Here is a 20,000-nt window from a genome sequence, read left to right as displayed (position 1 = left end):
GTAACTTCTTTGCTTCCTATTTACATGACAGATCTCAATATACTGCACTAAACTGTAACATATCTACTGAGGAGACTGTGAAATGCGGGGTGCCTCAAGGTTCAGTGCTTGGGCCGATCTTGTTCTGTCTGTATATCAATGATCTGCCACTGCACATTTCTGATAGTAATGTAAGAAGTGATTTTTTTGCTGACGATTCTTCTCTTCATGCAAGTGGAAAGTCTGTTCCAGTAATAGAGTCCTCCCTTCAAACAGCTTTAAACGATGTAAATAACTGGTGTAGTGCTAATGCTATGCTTGTCAATCCAATAAAAACTAAAAGTATGGTAATTGCAACCAGACAAAAACACCAGATTTCTCCACTTAAACTAAATCTTACTATTGGTACGCAATCAATAATGAACAAGTTCAACAGCATCGCGTTTTAGCGGTAATTATTGATTGTGAATTCAAGTGGCAGGCACAATTACAGCATATTTGCAAGAAAGTAGCCAAGAACGTTTTCCTCCTATCCAAGTTAAAGCAATTTACGGACAGAAGGACTCTGGAAATGTTCCACCATGCTCATGTAATGCCTCACATTAATTATGTTTCGACGCTCTGGGATGGCAGCAGTGATGTCCACTTGAAAAAAGTTAGACTCTCTCTATCGTCGCTCGGCCAAACTCATCGTAAAGGATAATGCATCAACAGATATGAAATTAAAAATGCTTAACTTTCTTCCACTGGAAAAGCATCTCAAGTTAAACAAAGCCATTTTCATGCATAAATTGTATTACGGTAAAGTGCCGATTTACATTACATCATTATTTAATAAAGCTACCCACAGATATGGGTCGGTCAACTTGATCCCACCGATTCCACAAATTGACCTGTATAAGACCAGTCTTGCTTTTTCGGGTACTTCAGTTTGGAATTCGCTTCCATCATCCTTTAAGCACTCAAAGTCATTAAACAGTTTAAAAAAAATGTGTTAAAAACCACTTAATGTCTGAGTAGTTTAACGCCTTTTGATTTGCCACACTTAGTATTACGTCAAAGATATGCTGTGCATTGTATGTTCTGAACATATTTTTGTTGTACTATTGCTACATGTTCGATTGCTACCAGCTTGTATTTATAATTACCTGCATAGTATGCATTTGATTTTATGAATAACCACATATGTATGCTCTTCATGCCTCATCTTCATCATCATCATTGTCATCATCCTCATTGTCATCATCATCATCATCGTCATCTTTATTATCACGTGCTGAAGTTTTCCGACCTCCTTTTGTTGGTTAACTTTTTAATTTTTAATTTTTTAATTATATAATTGTGTGTCTATGCGTCCCAAGGACAGATTGTAAGAAAAGGCGTAGCCTTAAATCTTAATCCTTGTTAAATACAGTTCAATTCAATTCAATTCTCTCTCTCTTTCTCCATCTCTCTCTCTCTCTCTCTCTCTCTCTCTCTCTCTCTCTCTCTCTCTCTCTCTCTCTCTCTCTCTCTCTCTCTCTCTCTCTCTCTCTCTCACAGTGACCATGTGCCAAATTTCGTTGTAAGGAATAAAGAGTGAGAAAGAGTGAGGGATAAAGTGACTCACTTACCTATAATATGCACCCTACACTCTTGTGTTGTACAGCTATATTCCCCGCCAGCGCTCCTGACGTCCCTGGAGGTGAGCGTGGTGGTGAAGCTGCTGTTGCCGGCAGAGATGAAGTTTGCGGTGAAGGCGTTGAAGAAAGTCGGCGTGCAGTGTGTGGCGTCACATGTACTGTGCCTGGTAGCTGTCTGACTGTTTGGTCCCTTGTATCTCCATTCCACAGTCCCGCTGTACTGGTCACAGTAGAAGGTGGCGCTCGTGTTCTCAACCACTTCATGATACCCGAAACTCTCACACGGGTACAGTCTCAGTGCTGTGAGTAGATTCACAAAATACGAAGCACTAATTCAAACACTCGTCTTTCACAAATAAAGATGTAATACAGTCTGACTACAAATGCAGGCCCCCGTTTAGTTTTTGACAAATCAAATCATTCATAAGTACTTCGACCCATTGGTCTGTAATTTGGTGCAGGTGATGTCTCCGGCGTGAATTTTTGCCTGTCTGCATGTCTTCTTTAAAAAATATTATTTTTCCACTTAAACAAATTGCATAACATAATTGTATCTCTTGGTCTAATCTCTGTGTGTCATTGACTGCATGATATTGGGTCTCCAAATTATTAGCAAATGCCAGTGTCACAAAACCTTTGTTTGGCAAGTTGTGAAGTGTATTTTTATTTTGTTTATCTGTACATTTGTCAGTTAACGAGCGCAGACCAAAACGTTTAGGAATGGTTACTTTATTTCCTGTACCTAAATTCACACCGTATAACCGGTTGGTACGAAGAAACTACCCACGTTCCGGTTCAATCCATTTCAGCTCTCACGCGGCGGCAAAGCGAGGTGAGTTGCTCCACAAATTGCATCATAACTTTCACAAAAAGACATTTTATCGTATTATTGTTGTTTGCACTTTAGCATAAGAAGTATGCGTACCATATTCCAGAATTATTTTATTATTTAAATCCACTTGTAAAAGGGGAGCAGAGAATATTGACACATTTCAAGCGTTCTGCACCAAAATGTTGACTTTTCATTGTTATTATGGAATATTTAATGCAAGTAAAAGATTATAGTCAACGGGAAAGTCAAGATTAATCAATTCTTGAAACATGAGTGTACTTTTTGGTCTTTGAAAAGTTGCAATTCGATTACATGTCAAGAAATTGCGTAGCAACCCTACAAATTGCCGGTTGATACTCTCACGCTCGGTAGGGTGAGACTCTCACGCAAAGTTTTTATTCTCTGGTTGAGACTCTCACGAATGATTTTTGCTTTATTTGAGCAAAAAACCCAACAATTTACTCGTTTATGCAGGCAATCTTTGTTTGTCCGGTATTTTGCCACTGATTCCTGTTCTCTCCCCCCCCCCCCCCCCACACATATATACATGACCCCTCTCCCCATCATAGAGTTGTTATGTTCCCTTTTCCCCTATTGTAGTTTCGGCAAACTCGGGGTGTACCGCCTCTTTACAGACAGTATGAGCTGTCATTCATACCCTAATACACCCTTGATAATGTAAATGTCCGAGAAAACCCACACTGTTGCAGATCCTCTGTTATTGGGGAAAACAAGGATCCTGCTGATTTTCTTGACATGATTCACTTGAATTTCTGCTTGTTCATGATCAAAAACTATATTTAACTACATTTCTAACTGTATAAGAGGCATGTTTGGAAGTGGATTGTGGAGTAAATATGTAAACCCGAAATACATGAAGTAAATACTAATACTTTGGCTCGGCTCGTTAGAAACTGTGACTCTCCTACTCTTTGTCTTAGTGAAGTTAGTCAGGTCTCTGATCAGATCTTCGTCCTCGCTTGATTTCTTCTTCTTCCTCTTCTTCTTCTTCTTCCGTGGTAGGACTGGGTTCTCTCGAACGTTGAAAAGTCCTGCAGGTTGTCCATACACTTTTGGATTTCTGCCGTTCTGACCCAGTGACTGTGTAAAAAGCATATCTCAGTGACGCAACATGCTCTCTCCAACGCTGGTGTCACTCACGTCAGTTTCAATTAAAGTGACAATCACTTTGCCTTTGCCGACTCTGATTCTGAAACAGACCAGATCCGCAAGTCAACCAATGCTTTGTGGATGAATGAAATATTCTCCGTTTTCCATTTGAAAAACTGCATGAGAGTCGCAACCGAGTATGCGTGAGGGTCGCAACCTTTCAAAATAAAGCAAGCGTGAGAGTATCAACCGGCAATTTGTAGGGTTGCTACGCAATTTCTTGACATGTAATCGAATTGCAACTTTTCAAAGACCAAACAGTACACTCATGTTTCAAGAATTGATTAATCTTGACTTTCCCGTTGACTATAATCTTTTACTTGCATTAAATATTCCATAATAACAATGAAAAGTCAACATTTTGGTGCAGAACGCTTGAAATGTGTCAATATTCTCTGCTCCCCTTTTACAAGTGCATTTAAATAATAAAATAATTCTGGAATATGGTACGCATACTTCTTATGCTAAAGTGCAAACAACAATAATACGATAAAATGTCTTTTTGTGAAAGTTATGATGCAATTTGTGGAGCAACTCACCTCGCTTCGCCGCCGCGTGAGAGCTGAAATGGATTGAACCGGAACGTGGGTAGTTTTTTCGTACCAACCGGTTATACGGTGTAAAATTGCTTGCTGATGAAATATCAGTCTGATATTTTTACTGTACTTTACGGTCAAATGTTTCTACAATGAAAGCGGTAGTATCACAGCATCTGCTGAACACCTTTTAAACATAAATATATTTTGCACGCAGATACGTTGACAGACATGTGGACAGAGAGGTACCTACTAATGGACACACACACACACACACACACACACACACACACACACACACACACACACACACACACATACACACACAAACACACACAGGCACACACACACACATACACACCCTGCCCCCCATACACACACGCGCACACACACACACGCACACACACACACACACACACACACACATACACACACACCCACACATACACACACACCCACACACACACACACTCACACACACACACACACACTCACACACACACTCACATACATACACACACACACACACACACTTTACTATGCACAGAATCAATCACGAAAGAAGATATTTCTCACCGGTACAGTGTTGAAACAAGTCAATCTGAAGTCCTGCAAGCAACGAAACAGCAAACAACAACATGTTGTGAGACCACGAACATTGAGGCATACGATTCAATGTCGGGTTGCTTTAGTGTGTAAACTGTTCCTGTGTGACACACATATTCGTTACACGATATGCAGTTTAACCAGTGTGCACGGCTGTTGGAAAAACACTTCCTTGTTGAGCCAACACCCGCTCAAACCCCGACTTTATCAGGGGTGGTCATAGGCATATGAACTTGTAAGTTTCTAAAATCTTGCATTGGCTCTGTGGACGTCCGTTTTAACCGCTTATTTCCCGCTGATTGTATAATAACCCGGCCATATGGCGTCATCGTTCCAAACGAAATCATTAAAGCCACCCTCCGCATCCCGTAAACCATCTGTTTCTGAGCAACGAGTTTTTATACACAGTACACACATACTTCAATGTCAACGCTTACCGCTTGGGAACATCCTGGCTGCTTTCCGTTGAGCATGAAACATTTCCAAAGAAGTCATTTCGTGCAGTTAGAAAATGATATACTACAGTCGTTGCTGTCGACCGCCTGATTTGACTTTTTTTTACATTTAGTCAAGTTTTGACTAAATGTTTTAACGTAGAGGGGGGAATCGAGACGAGGGTCGTGGTGTATGTGTATTTGTCTGTCTGTCTGTGTGTCTGTGTGTGTGTGTGTGTGTGTGTGTGTAGAGCGATTCAGACTAAACTACTGGACCGATCTTTATGAAATTTGACATGAGAGTTCCTGGGTATGAAATCCCCGAACGTTTTTTTCATTTTTTTGATAAATGTCTTTGATGACGTCATATCCGGCTTTTCGTGAAAGTTGAGGCGGCACTGTCACGCCCTCATTTTTCAACCAAATTGGTTGAAATTTTGGTCAAGTAATCTTCGACGAAGCCCGGACTTCGGTATTGCATTTCAGCTTGGTGGCTTAAAAATTAATTAATGACTTAGGTCATTAAAAATCTGAAAATTGTAAAAAAAAATAAAAATTTATAAAACGATCCAAATTTACGTTTATCTTATTCTCCATCATTTGCTGATTCCAAAAACATATGAATATGTTATATTCGGATTAAAAACAAGCTCTGAAAATTAAATATATAAAAATTATTATCAAAATTAAATTGTCCAAATCAATTTAAAAACACGTTCATCTTATTCCTTGTCGGTTCCTGATTCCAAAAACATATAGATATGATATGTTTGGATTAAAAACACGCTCAGAAAGTTAAAACAAAGAGAGGTACAGAAAAGCGTGCTATCCTTCTTAGCGCAACTACTACCCCGCTCTTCTTGTCAATTTCACTGCCTTTGCTATGAGCGGTGGACTGACGATGCTACGAGTATACGGTCTTGCTGAAAAATGGCATTGCGTTCAGTTTCATTCTGTGAGTTCGACAGCTACTTGACTAAATATTGTATTTTCGCCTTACGCGACTTGTTCTTGTTATTGCCACAACAATAGAAAAGTACTGAACACTCGATGAACACAACCTTGAAAGACGTCCCCGTTTCTTTTTACATTTAGTCAAGTTTTGACTAAATGTTTTAACGTAGAGGGGGGAATCGAGACGAGGTTCGTGGTGTATGTGTGTCTGTGTGTGTGTGTGTGTCTATGTGTGTGTGTGTGTGTGTGTGTGTGTGTGTGTAGAGCGATTGAGACTAATCTACTGGACCGATCTTGATGAAATTTGACATGAGAGTTCCTGGGTATGATATCCCCATACGCTTTTTTCATTTTTTGGATAAATTTCTTTGATGACGTCATATCCGGCTTTTCGTGAAAGTTGAGGCGGCACTGTCACGCCCTCATTTTTTAACCAAATTGGTTGAAATTTTGGTTAAGTAATCTTCGACGAAGCTCGGACTTCGGTATTGCATTTCAGCTTGGTGGCTTAAAAATTAATTAATGACTTTGGTCATTAAAAATCTGAAAATTGTAAAAAAATATTTTTGGTTATAAAACGATCCAAATTTACGTTCAGCTTATTTTCCATTATTCGCTGTTATATTTGGATTAAAAACAAGCTCTGAAAATTAAATATATAAAAAAATGATTATCAAAATTAATTTGTCGAAATCAATTTAAATATACTGTTCAAAAACAGAAACGCATAGCTTGTAATATTTGGTTAATTTAGTTATATGGCTACAAGGATATCCACCAAACTGCAGAAAATGTTTATCTGGTCGTCGACCTTTCGTCCATTGCCACAAGTGAGCTCTGCACGTGACGCATGCGTTATCAGTGGATACAATGTCAAAATTGCTCATTTGGCATGACCACTCGTCATGCTTCAGTGTAATCTTGTGAAACTCGGGGAATATTGAGCTCTCACCATGTCTTCCAAAACCCATAAAAGCGGATTGTTCGCCACAAAGAAATCAGACGACAATTCAGCGACGAAAGATGGCCGATTGAGCAGAGAAGACCGCCAAATTGCATTGGGTCGTTTACAAGCAGGCCAAAGTCAAAGTGCAATCGCCAGGCACTTCCACGTGTCCCAGAGCACCATCAGTAGACTGTGGGTCAGGTTTCAAGCCACTGGCTCTGTTGCTGACTTGCCACGAGCGGGAAGACCAAGGGCGACAACTGCTGCTCACGACCGCTTCATACGGCTCCGCCACCTCCGGAATCGTTTCCTGTCGGCCTCATCTTCTGTCCAGGCTCTCCCCGGGCCACATCGATTATCGGACCAGACCGTGCGGAACCGCCCGCATGAAGCTGGTTTGAGAGCTCGCAGACCTCACAGAGGAGCTGTCCTCACCCGCCGCCATCGCCAGAACCGAGTGCAGTGGGGCAACCAGCACCTTCGCTGGACCGTCCGGAATCACTGGAGACACGTGTGGTTCAGCGACGAGTCCTACTTCCTGCTCCAGCGACATGATGGTCGGAGGAGGGTCTACCGGAGAGTAAACGAACGTTACGCGCCCAACTGTGTGGATGAGGCACCCGTTCATGGTGGTGGAGGCGTCATGGTGTGGGGGGCGATCAATACCGCTGGAAGGAGCACCCTGGTGCACGTCCAAGGGCGCATAACTGCCCAGCGATACGTGGAGGAAATTCTGCGCCCACACGCCCTTCCTCTTCTGCCTGACCAGGATGCCATATTCCAGCAGGACAACGCTCGCCCGCACACAGCACGACTCACCACCCAGTTCCTCACCGACCACCATGTCCAGGTGCTTCCCTGGCCATCCATGTCGCCAGACATGAACCCGATAGAACACCTCTGGGATGAATTGGACAGACGTGTGCGCAGGCGAGAAGAAGCGCCGGCAAATCACCGCGATCTATTGCAGGCACTTCAGGAGGAGTGGGACACCATCCCACAGCAAGATATCCGGCATCTGATCCAGTCCATGCCCAGAAGGTGCCGGGCAGTTGTTGCTGCTCAAGGCAGTCACACCCCCTACTGACTTGACAGCCTCGGCACCCAATCGTATTGATTGAATGATTGATTTGAAGATGCAAATAAACTGTGTGTGCATTCAACTGTGTCCATACCACATTTCAAACAAATAATCTAAATATTGGATTTTCTGTTAATTTTTTCGAAAAATAAAACAAATTTGGCAAGTAGCAACTATGCGTTTCTTTTTTTGAACAGTATACAATTTCACCTTATTCCTTGTCGGTTGCTGATTCCAAAAACATATAGATATGATATGTTTGGATTAAAAACACGCTCATAAAGTTAAAACGAAGAGAGGTACAGAAAAGCGTCCTATCATTCTCAGAGCAACTACTACCCCGCTCTTCTTGTCAATTTCACTGCCTTTGCCGTGAGCAGTGGACTGACGATGCTACGAGTACTGCTGCGTTGCATTGCGTTCAGTTTCATTCTGTGAGTTCGACAGCTACTTGACTAAATGTTGTATTTTCGCCTTACGCGACTTGTTTAATGTGTTTATTGGTTACTGGGATACAGTGTTAGTGGTTTAGAGTCGGTGTGCAGGTAGTTGTGTGTGTGATGAGTGTGTGTGTGTGATGAGTGTGTGTGGGACAAATTACATTCTGTAATGTTTCTCTCTCCATGTCACACAGTTTACTTATTCATTCTTTTGTTGATTATAATTTTATTAAGATGGTTTTTTTTAGATTTCCTTTGGCTTTACATACATGCATTTACTACGGTTTTGTGCATGCCTGTAATTCTTTCCGTGCACCGTAATCGACACAGACAAATACAGACATACACAAACATGTCGACGTAGACAGACTCACAAAAGAACATGCATAGATCGACATCACAAACGTACCCGAATGCACGCACACACACGTACTGGGAGACACGCGCATTCAAACAGATAAGCAAACTGATGTGGAAAAAAGCAGTTGGTTTATTTGTAAACATGTGTAAGTGACGCATGGTTTACAGTCCAATGCCTAATTGAAGTAGCCCTCAAGCCAATACAATGGGGTAAAAAAAATGAAAATAATAACAAAAGCACATTAAAAGTCAATAAAGATTCGGCCGAAGCAAACAAACTGTTTAAAACATCAGTTTCATCTCATGTCTTTAATATGCATATATATGAAATACAACTATCAAGGGTTCCTTTCGTGGAGTCAAATATAATACCAACAGATCACATGAAAGTTGAAAAAATGTCGTGGACAATGGCCACAAGGCTACATGACAAAACACACACATAAATGTAGAAGAAGCCGTAAAAGGCCTGTTTTGGCGTCATTTGGTGTGGGCTATGTGGGTAAAAACCCTGTTGTTTTGTAATGGCACTGAACTGGCACGTCACTCACAGCGATAATAAGTGTGCCAGTTCAGTCTGCTGCGCTGGACTGGGTTTTGATGTTGGAAGACCTATTTTCCGTAATTGTTCTTTTGCGTTCACACTTCCATACCACATAAGCGCGTTGTTGCTTTTGTACCAAAATTAATCCCCAATTGTAATATTCATTTGTGTAAAAGTTTGCAAAATGCTGAATTATTGCAACTATACTGAAAAGAGTTATTACAGATTAATATAACTTTTCTGAAAAAATCCGGTGCGTCCAAACAACTCATCATATTTTACACACTCTTGTGCAATGGTATTAACAATACTCATGTCAAATTTAAAAGCAATACAATGAGCCATTACAAAACTACGGGGCTTTTACCCACATAAATGACGCGAGAACAAGCCTTTTACGGCTTCTGAAAAGGCTGACACCATTCTTCTTCAAAATGACAAAACAACACCGCTGGGCACAACGGCTGAACCAAATAAATTTACTCCCCCAATCCAATGATTACTGTTTTTTTCCTGTACGACTCGCAGACTTCATCCCGGAGTTGACGTAGTGACTGAGTTCAGCGTAGTCAGACCTCACCCCAATGTCTTGAAGTTGCAGGATGTCGTATTGGTTTGATGCTTGTTGGTCATCATCTGGCAACACACGTTTTTGACAACACTTTTCAATTTGTCACAACCTTGACATTAACGCTACAAACATAAATATGAGAGAGAGAGAGAGAGAGAGAGAGAGAGAGAGAGAGAGAGAGAGAGAGAGAGAGAGAGAGAGAGAGAGAAAGGGAGCGAGATAGCGACGAAGAGGGCGAGCGAGAGAGCGAGAAAGAGCGAGAGAGAGAGAGAGAGAGAGAGAGAAAGAGAGAGAGAGAGAGAGAGAGAGAGAGAGAGAGAGAGAGAGAGAGAGAGAGAGAGAGAGAGAGAGAGAGAGAGAGAGAGAGAGAGAGAGAGAGAGAGAGAGAGAGAGAGAGAGAGAAGTGTGAAGTCTGAATGTTTTAATGAGTAGGCCTTGGGCCCTTTTCATGGAGATGAGCACATCTCAAGCACCAGCATACAAATGCACATAGTAAACACAAACAAGAACCTCCTACTCATTATATATAATCCGATTCCAATAATTCCGGTGTGCTTTTCTCACACTTGCGCGTACATGGGTGTTTGTGTTTGCGTGTGGTCATATGAATGGTGTGTGTCTGTGAGTGTATGTTTACGAGCGCGTGTATGCTTTGTAAGGGAGTATCGCCCTGTTTCGTTTACGGATTACGAGAGAGAGAGAGAGAGAGAGAGAGAGAGAGAGAGAGAGAGAGAGAGAGAGAGAGAGAGAGAGAGAGAGAGAGAGAGAGAGAGAGAGAGAGGGATAGAGAGAAAGAGAGACAGAGAGAGAGATAGAGAGAAGAGAGAGAGAGAGAGAGAGAGAGAGAGAGAGAGAGAGAGAGAGAGAGAGAGAGAGAGAGAGAGCACAATTAAGTTTGACACTGTATACAATCTTACAGAGCACCAGCTGGCAACTGGTTGTATGGACACATTTCGTGTTTTGATTCTGACTTTGGGGGACTATCAGAGCAGTAAAAACTTACCGGGCATTTCGTTAGATCTGGCGTTCTGCTGTTCTTTAGGTTCCACTGACACAGGGGGCGACACTGCCGCCCTGAACAAGAGATGAAAGTGAGTTATATATTGATTTTTAATCATACAATTATCTTGCAAAAACAGTGCATATCTTCTCTCTATTTTGATTCTTTTGGAAATGAAGTATTTCTTCTGTGGGTTTTAGACATTTGTTTTCCATATAATTGTTTTACGCAGATCTTGATACATAAAGCATCTAATATTACTTAAGTTAAAAAATGGAAGGTCGGGAGTGAGTATGCAGTTTTATTTTTGACAAGCTCTGCCTCCCCCCTCCCCCTCCCCCGCTGTTAACAAGATTACACTAGCAGCTGATATCTATCTCACTTTCCAACCCGACCTGTGCAATGAATTATCTCTTCGTGCGTTCATTCCCTGTTCGTCTAGGTGATATTTTCAATACTCACTGATTGTATTCCGTGTTGCTGCTTCCTGAAAGTTCAGAAGAGACATGTTATACTGTTGACATATTATGGAGAAGAGGGCAACGATCGTTCACTTCTCATACATTAGAATCAGTATTATCTCTGGCGGGCTAGTCGGAAGGGGACAATATGGCGGCTTCGTTGGACAATCAACGTAAACTCGTGAGAAAAAAACCTCTGTCCCACGACAAAGTGTGAATGACAGGTACTCACAGAGTCAATCCTATACTCACACAATCACTCATAGAACACACACACACACACACACACACACACACACACACACACACACACACCCACATACACACACAAACACACACACACGCACGCAAACAAATACACACGCACACACACAACCACACACACACACTTACACACACACACACACACACGCACACACACACACAAACACACACAATAACGCACACACCTGTTCACTCACAAACTAGCTCACGTACACACTCGTTCACTCTCACACTCACTCACCGTTGACAGAAGAAGAAGCACAAGGTAAAACCCAGTGACGACGCCACATCCACACGACGACAAAACCGACGACAACAAAGACCAGCGCCAACGTCACGCCGACTGCAGCCCCAGCACTTAGGCCACCCGATGAGCTTTTCATAGCCTGAGGGTCTTCTTCTGTTGGGGGATCAAACATGAAAACATCATTGCCATGCAAAAGAGAAGCAATAGACGACTAAATAGCAATAAACAACCATCCATGCAAGAGTTAGACCGTACTTAATGTACGCTGAATGCAGGTTTTGCTTTGAGCAGTAGAAAGGTGCGTCTCACGCAGTACATGCTGATTTTCAAGGCGGCAACGACACTTTCCAATGACATGTTCTAACCTTATTAAATTATGACAATATCGCAAGTCTGACGATCTTTCTTCGAAACTAGGTTCCAGTCTTGATCTCTGGCACCATTTCCTGCATTGTGTTGCGTATTGTGCAATTTCATGTGGGAATATGCAAAAGGTGCCACTCCAAGGAGACATTTGTTATTGGAGAAAGTGAATTGAGTTACAGGTGCCGTACCTTTCATTGAGACGACTAAACGCTGTGTGCAGCGCAGAGAAATCAAACAAGAAGAAAGCACTGCACGCAGCACTGGTTGCTGCGTCGTACTGCGTTTGGTTTGCAAGACAGAGAACCTCTGACATGGCAGTTCCCGATTTATTGAATATGATACTGAGTTAAAACACAAAACAAAACAAAATACAACAACAACAAAAACACAGCAAAAAACAACCAAACAAAATGATACAACTGTTCACTATGTGTGTTCGTGATAATTCGGTTCTTGATAAAATTACAGACATATGCATTACTTGAAAAGAAAGCGTCGGTCATCAAAAACACATACGGCATCTCATAACGTAGCCGGTGTTACCAAATATTTACTTGAGCGTTCCGATCGGAAATTGCGCGAACCGAAACACGGAAACCGATATAGACGCGATTAGGATTCAGGTTTTTTTCCTCACTTTTTTGTTGTTGTTGTTGTTGAAATTGTTGCTATACGGAATTCCGTAATTATACGGACTGTTATGCCGGGGTGGAAGTAGAGATAAGCGCCTACTTCCCAAGAAATGCTCCATATGGCTTCGTGTCTCCAAACACCTCTGACAGTCAAATCCAGCTCCTGGCCTTCACGTGGCGGGCCCTGTCTTCGACTAACAGGAGAAGGGATGCAGGCGGGTCCCTGGCGCCTTAAAACCAGCTGCTTCGGGCAGATGGGGCTCGTCAACCTTGGATGGTCGCTCATCTAGGAGAAGGACAACTCCGATTTCAAAACCCGCACTGCCTTGTGTGCGCCTTGGGAAAGGCAAAGGCTACGAGAAGGAAAACTTCGACAACAAACCCGGGTAGAGTGGACTCGACAGCCCAGCAAGGCAGCTACTCTTGGGGAGGAGGCAACCCTGAGTAAGAACCTCAACCACCGAAGACGGAAGACAGCAGCCAACTTGGCGTGGAGAGAAAATCGGCTGTCTACGCTTCCACGATAATATGAACATCGAACGCAGAAGAAGAAGAAGAAGCTATAACAAAAAAAGCAGAACAAATAAGCAGACAGACATACACTATACTCACCAAAGTATTTTACTTCGAAGGTAACGGTAGAATTACCAACACTGTTCCCAATCCGCACAGAGTAGAAGCCAGCGTCTGTAGATGTCATGGTCTTCGCAGTGATGTTGCATATAGCAATGTAAGCAGCTAACATGTTCTTGCAATGCATGTCCAGAATACCAGACGTCACTGGCTCTGACAGGTTGTTTCCTGGACCGTGGAAGACAAAGGTGAAAGTTTCAGGCAGAGGGAAGGCCACCATGTTGACAGACAGATGTACAGGACGACCCTCGTAGTCCACTGTGGGCAAGTCTGCTCTGCGTGGAACACCTGAGAAGTGATCAACATCATTACTCGTCAACAAAACTGAATGAAAGAATGATGTGCAGAGTATTTATGTCGGACTTTTGGACAGTGTGCATCTTTTTTTGGACGGTCAGAATGATATAATAACAAAATTCGCATCACACTCCATTCTTCGCTGATAAATAAACAAAGTAACAAATCAAATAAATAAAACCAACAAACCAATTGACCAATAGAGCAAAACACAACAACACAACAACAAAAACAAGAAGAAGAAGAAGAAGAAGAAGAAGAAGAAGAAGAAGAAGAAGAAGAAGAAGAAGAAGAAGAAGAAGAAGAAGAAGAAGAAGAAGAAGAAGAAGAAGAACACCAACAACAACAACAACAACAACAACAACAACAACAACAACAACAACAACTTCAACACATGGCTCCCCACGGACGCCTCACCAACATGGTCCCAGGACCTCCACTCTGAATCTTGAGAGGGTCCACGGACCCTGCAGCGGAGTTTTAGAGGGTCCCAAACTCCAGGGGCACCAAAGGTCCCGATGTACTAAAAACACATTGCGATCACGGTCAGTGTGATATGAAGTGTCTTATTTGATCGGAACATTTTAGAAGGCAATTTCAACAACACACGCACAGCCCTTTTGTGCCAGCAACCTGTGCTTTTTAGGTCGAATCCTTTCCCGGACGCAGATAGCTGCACGAGTATGGCCTTTAAACAGCCTCCGTTTTGATGTTGTTACAGCGTGAAATTGGCATTTGTGCTTGCACTAGGCTTACATTTCTGGGACGTGCTTTCTGCTTCTGAGGACGCAGGGACGAGCAGTTTGGGGAGCCCTGACAACAACAACAACAACAACAACAACAACAACAACAACAACAACAACAACAACAACAACAACCAACAAACACACTAAAACAAACAAGAGAACAAAACAAACAAATACATTCTAAGGACGAATCCCTTTTTGGTCAGGCGAGTCCAGAATAGAAGCTGTAGCAGGTGCACCCGTCCAGTCCTCAACACATTTTGGTCAACTGAATTTGTTTGGTTGCAAAGCTACGTTCACCCAAGCTCCAATGCAATGTAGCCCAGATAAACAAACACAAACACATCTGTGACCCTCCACCACGGAATGAGTCGCATGTCACCTTTGCATGATTTTCATATTTTTACATTTTCCTAAAGAGTTTGTTATGCTCTATCCAGTGGTGAAACCCGTTTTAGAAAAGAGCGAACACTCTTTGAGTTATAAGCCTGTGACTAAGGTGACCCTCACACTGTTACCAGACACTCCCCGGACTTATATTAGACCTAACTTAGAACCGCGCGAGGTGACATGCGACTCATTTCGTGGTGGAGGGTCACATTTGTTCGGGTGTGTATATATATATATATAGCTATTCTGATGAACACGTGGGGGAATTCGGGGGCTGTGATTGGATGGTCTCTTCCGATCATCAAAGCATAATGCGGCGGAAGTCGGCCATTTTACTCAATATCCAAAAGCATATTGTCGATAACAAAGACGCATGGTTCCGGTTTCTTCCACGTGTATAAAGTACACGCATACCTCGCCAGGTTTGTTTCTGTGACTAGTCGACAAACGATGCCATTTGCTTTGTGTGTGTTTTTGTTGTTGCTTACTGTACATGACATACATTACGTGTAAAATCCAGTTCTTTAACAGGCAACAAACCTTGCAATTTTCCAGAAGCTGCAATCTGAAGCGACCTATCTCTGATTCTAGCAGACGATCTCTCCAATGTTTAACACAAAATCAGCAAACTCTCCTGTCACATAGAACGTCCATTGTATAGTGCAATGTTGAAATGAAGTTACCGGTCTGAAACATTTAGTCGTTTCTTTTGAGACAATCCTTGTTCTCTTATCATCTACAGATTTACCGCAGTCTTCACCACGCGAATTCCCAACAGAAGTCAGACTTTCGAACATACAATCTACGTAGGCAAGCATGATACGTCATGACGTCATATGATTCCTAGCATATTGACGTAATGCTAAACATCCGGTTATCTTGAGTTTTCTCCGTAATACATGTCCGTGGGTTTTTCAATGTTTGGTTATTTCCGTGGCTTCATGCGGAAAGGGAACCGTCGTCTGCAATCAGCGACATGGACCATTCTGGCACTTGTTGCTGACAAAAACATGATTTTAACACAGAATTTAATGTCAGAATAGCTATATAAACGCCATTGTGTTTTCATCGTAGCAATAGGGTCCGATATTTAGACTCGACCAAGTATAATGCGACTCGTCTTCGACTCGTCGGCATTATACTTGTCTCGTCTAAATATCGGGCACTATTGCAACGCTGAAAACACAATAGCTGGTAATATTAAACGTCACGCTAGCGCACATGGTCAACACTTACAGTTGACGAACAAGCTGAGTGCCCTCCGCTCCTCTGGTCCCAGCTGGTTGTCAGAGACACACATGTAGGTCCCGGTGTCCTCACATCTTGCAGGGCTGATCACGTGATCCACAACTGTGTCGTCATCAACATCTGTGTACGAGCCCCCGGTCACCGTCTTCAGCACCGACCCATCACGCGTCCTGACGAGTTGCATCCTGGGAGTCGGACGTCCGTCAGAGCGACACGTCAGGCTAACGGAAGTGACGTCACTCTCATTCACGGTTAGGTGGGTGGCCATGTTGTTAAGATTAAAGGCTTTTATTTTTGTCCGATCTTGATTAAAATAAAGAAAAAAAGAAACAGGGGTTTTATGCGCTCCAAGCGCGCCCAACAACACAGGAAAGTACCAAGTGCATCGTTATAGTATTATATTTCTTTGTGACAATAATTTTCGATATGTAAAAAACACACTAGCGAGGGCGTTTAGATGGAAAAACAGCTGGTTCTGGAATTGTGCAATTGACCAATTTAAGCAGGGTTAACGGCAATACATAAGTGTTTTCGAGCTTATCAGTGGCATCGACCAAGATAAACAAAATACAAATCTATTTTCCCGCCACAGAAACCCCCAAAACATGGAGTCAGTGAATCTCGTTATGATAAAGTTGGCTTTCGGTGCCCTCGCCGCTTCCTGGTCCGCCAAGCAAGCTGTTGAAATACGTAGAGGTTACACGCCGAGTCTCAGTGATTATTAAAAATAATGGTCGAAGTTACCGGATCATGAAAAATGCGAGCTTTAGCGAGCTTTTTCATGACCGCGAACTGAGACCATTATTTTTTATAATCACTGAGACGAGGTGTGTAACCTCTTTATTCCTCCTTTCTTCAGTTATTCAAAGAAAAGAGGAGGTTTTTTGCGAAAGTTTGATCGAATCCTATTCACTCAACCAGTCAACCTGCGCAGGCGATCGATTAATGCGCGGTTGTATAGTTCCGTGCAAATCATTCCATTCTGTTAACACTTCTTGTCAGTTTTCCTATTTTGGACTAAAATCAAGTACACAGATATGCTGTTATTCTGACGAGGCGGCAAAGGCAGATAGTGTGTGTTCTGTATATGTTTTGGTGTCGCTTACGATAATGTTCTTTCGTCAAATGGGACTAGCAGACGAACTTTTGCACCCGTGTTCCAACGTTCAAAACTGTATGAAGTTCAGTTTTCTGGGGAAAATAGTGTATGAAACCGCTTTATGTTGTTTAAATTGATGAGATGTGTGCATTTGGTTGCGTGTGATCTGTTTATTAAAAGAAATTTTGTTGAAAACTGACCGTCGGATTGCAGTCTGTATTGTCGAAGAAACTGAGTGAAAAGAAGGGGAACTACTCTTGTCGCTAGACTCTTGGAAATTGCTTGTGATGAACGTTTGAGCACGGCAAATCTAGATTCAGAAAACAACCGAACTCATGGATTTTATATGAAGATTCATGTGTTCAGGCCTGTAGTTGTACGTTAATTTAAATGCGGTATGTTTGTATTGTTTGCTCCAGAGATGTATACTTCGTACGTTAGAGCGTTCGGAACTTTTCAGTCGCAAAAAGTAGTACCGAAACGGAACAACTTCTCAACCCATTGCACTATCGAGGATTCAGGCTGTTGCTGGGTCGTTATTTGTTTGGTTGCTGGGTCATTATCGAAAAATAACTACCCCTACAAGTTTACAGAGGTAAAGAAGCAGAGGGGGAAAATAAGACAGTTTTCTTGACTAGAGTGCCTTCCCCTGAGCTTCACAATGCTGCGTGTATTGAAACGTGATTGGAATGTGGTAGATAACACACAGGAATTCGGTGTTGGTGGGGCCAACGAGTGGGGTATGCTATACCGTCTGATACAACTACACCGTATAATTAGTTAGCCTATCTTTTACAAACATAAGCAAAATTAGAAGTGCGTGATAACAAAACCTGCTTATTACCTTTCTGGTAATAGCTCCTTTGTCTCGAAAAGAGCTGCCCTTGAAAATACCATTCCAAACTTAGAGAAGTTTGCCAAGAACAGGCGTCGTGTCACAACATCCGGCTCTTTGTTTTTACGTTCGGAAATGCAGTGCAGAAAACTACGCCGAAAGCTTAAAACAAAGCGAGGCCGTTCATGCTTCAAAGGTAAGATTCCTTGTAATAATTAATAGTACAAATACAACATCAAGCCTTGGCAGCACTAGGGGTATTTTTGAAATTACTAAGAACTGACAAGTATGGAGAGAGAGAGAGAGAGAGAGAGAGAGAGAGAGAGAGAGAGAGAGAGAGAGAGAGAGAGAGAGAGAGAGAGAGAGAGAGAGAGAGAGAGAGAGAGAGAGACAGAGAGAGAGACAGAGAGAGACAGAGAGAGACAGAGAGAGAGAGAGAGAGAGAGAGAGAGAACAATGGAACGCACATGATACTCTGAGGTTCAACGTAGTGTGAAGTGTCAAGGAACTCCATTTGACGTCGCAGGTAAAGTTGGTGTTGTGGTCACTCCTGGTCACGTTAGGTAAGGTCAGTACGGAGGATGACATGTCGTGGGACCAGCCAATGACACCTGGCGGGGAGCCCGGGCTGATACAGGTACACGTCACGGCAGATAACTCTGGCACGTAGTCCACTGGACATCCACTTCCAAGCGATGGATTTTCAGGTCTCTCTGTTTTAATAAACATGCATTTGTACGAATGTAGGTCAACATTGTCTTTTAATTTACGATACTCTTCTGGTTGCCGAAAAGTGTCAATGGGATCCTAAACGGCCCATTTCATCATCTGCTCTGCGAAGAACCTGCACATTAGCCCACACGAAATGACGCCAAAACAAGCCGTTTCCGGCTTCTGACGAGGCTTGAGTGCCATTGGGTTTAAGTACCATGCTTGTGATGTTTTGCTATGTCATAAATTAAACGTTCAAATACTATACCTGTTATTTTAAATTCTCCTTGAGTAAATAACCGCAAACAGTCACCCCAAAGGCAACAACTCACCGATGCTCACGCTGCCAGCAGACTGCCGTGTGCCCCCCGGTGAAGCGACGACGACGTAGCTGTAGGTGCCAGAGGTCAGTGGCATGGTCCATGATGACGAACACCACCCCGTCCTGTTGGACAGGTCTGACGTGTTGCTGGCGTCAGGACTCAGGGATGGGGACGTGTCAGACCCGACTGAGGCTCCGCTCTGGATGACGAGAATGACAGGAACACGAACGGTTTGTTAAGCATGTTTAATGACACGAAGCTTTGTATTTGAAGTATATGTATCCGCAAAGACTGCTAGAAAAGAATTGATTCCGCCTGGAATAATGTCCTCTGCAAAGGACAACTTTCATTATATGACACGCATCATAGACTCTTGATCCTTTGCATTGAAGTAGTCTGTTCGGTGTCTTACTTTCAGTTGAGGTGTTAATCATGTTATTCATGTTCTTATTTCTCGTTCTCCCTCTCTTATCGCGCCCCTCTCCCTTCTTCCACCTGTCCCTCTCTCTCTCTCTCTCTCACACACACACACTCACACCCTCACACATACACACACACCCACACACACACACACACTCACACACACACACACACAAACACTCACAGACACACACACACACACACACACACACACACACGCACACACACATGGAGTGAGAGTGAGAGAATAGAG

At 42.7% G+C, this 20,000-nt stretch overlaps 2 protein-coding genes across 2 annotated transcripts in view; both read right to left on the bottom strand.

Annotated features, from left to right (window-relative positions):
• Positions 1–20,000, bottom strand: part of LOC138972869 (uncharacterized) — a 301,337-nt gene that overhangs the window by 277,351 nt on the left and 3,986 nt on the right. The gene's annotated exons all lie outside the window — the stretch shown is intronic.
• Positions 9,073–14,779, bottom strand: LOC138972875 (uncharacterized). Its single transcript, XM_070345546.1, has 6 exons — positions 14,393–14,779; positions 13,658–13,966; positions 12,042–12,200; positions 11,538–11,562; positions 11,079–11,149; positions 9,073–10,140 (listed from the first exon to the last, which is right to left on the bottom strand). Exons 2-6 carry the CDS (start codon positions 13,896–13,898, stop codon positions 10,004–10,006), a joined length of 633 nt encoding a protein of 210 aa, XP_070201647.1. The 5' UTR covers positions 13,899–13,966; positions 14,393–14,779; the 3' UTR covers positions 9,073–10,003.

This window comes from Littorina saxatilis, linkage group LG8 (genome assembly GCF_037325665.1).
Source record: "Littorina saxatilis isolate snail1 linkage group LG8, US_GU_Lsax_2.0, whole genome shotgun sequence".
NCBI classification, from domain to species: Eukaryota; Metazoa; Mollusca; class Gastropoda; order Littorinimorpha; family Littorinidae; genus Littorina; species Littorina saxatilis.
The sequence above is the reverse complement of the archived record's forward strand: the minus strand, read 5'-3'. Positions and strand labels throughout refer to the sequence as shown.

What these genes read in the sequence shown, in the direction of transcription:
- LOC138972875 (XM_070345546.1), bottom strand. Translation starts at nt 13,898, where the DNA reads ATGGTGGCCTTCCCTCTGCCTGAAACTTTCACCTTTGTCTTCCACGGT. An exon ending in TGCTTCTTCTTCTGTCAACG is followed by an intron (nt 11,563 to 12,041) that starts GTGAGTGAGTGT and finishes CTGAACTTTCAG; the next exon opens with GAAGCAGCAACACGGAATAC. An exon ending in CAGATCTAACGAAATGCCCG is followed by an intron (nt 10,141 to 11,078) that starts GTAAGTTTTTAC and finishes GTGTGTTGCCAG; the next exon opens with ATGATGACCAACAAGCATCA.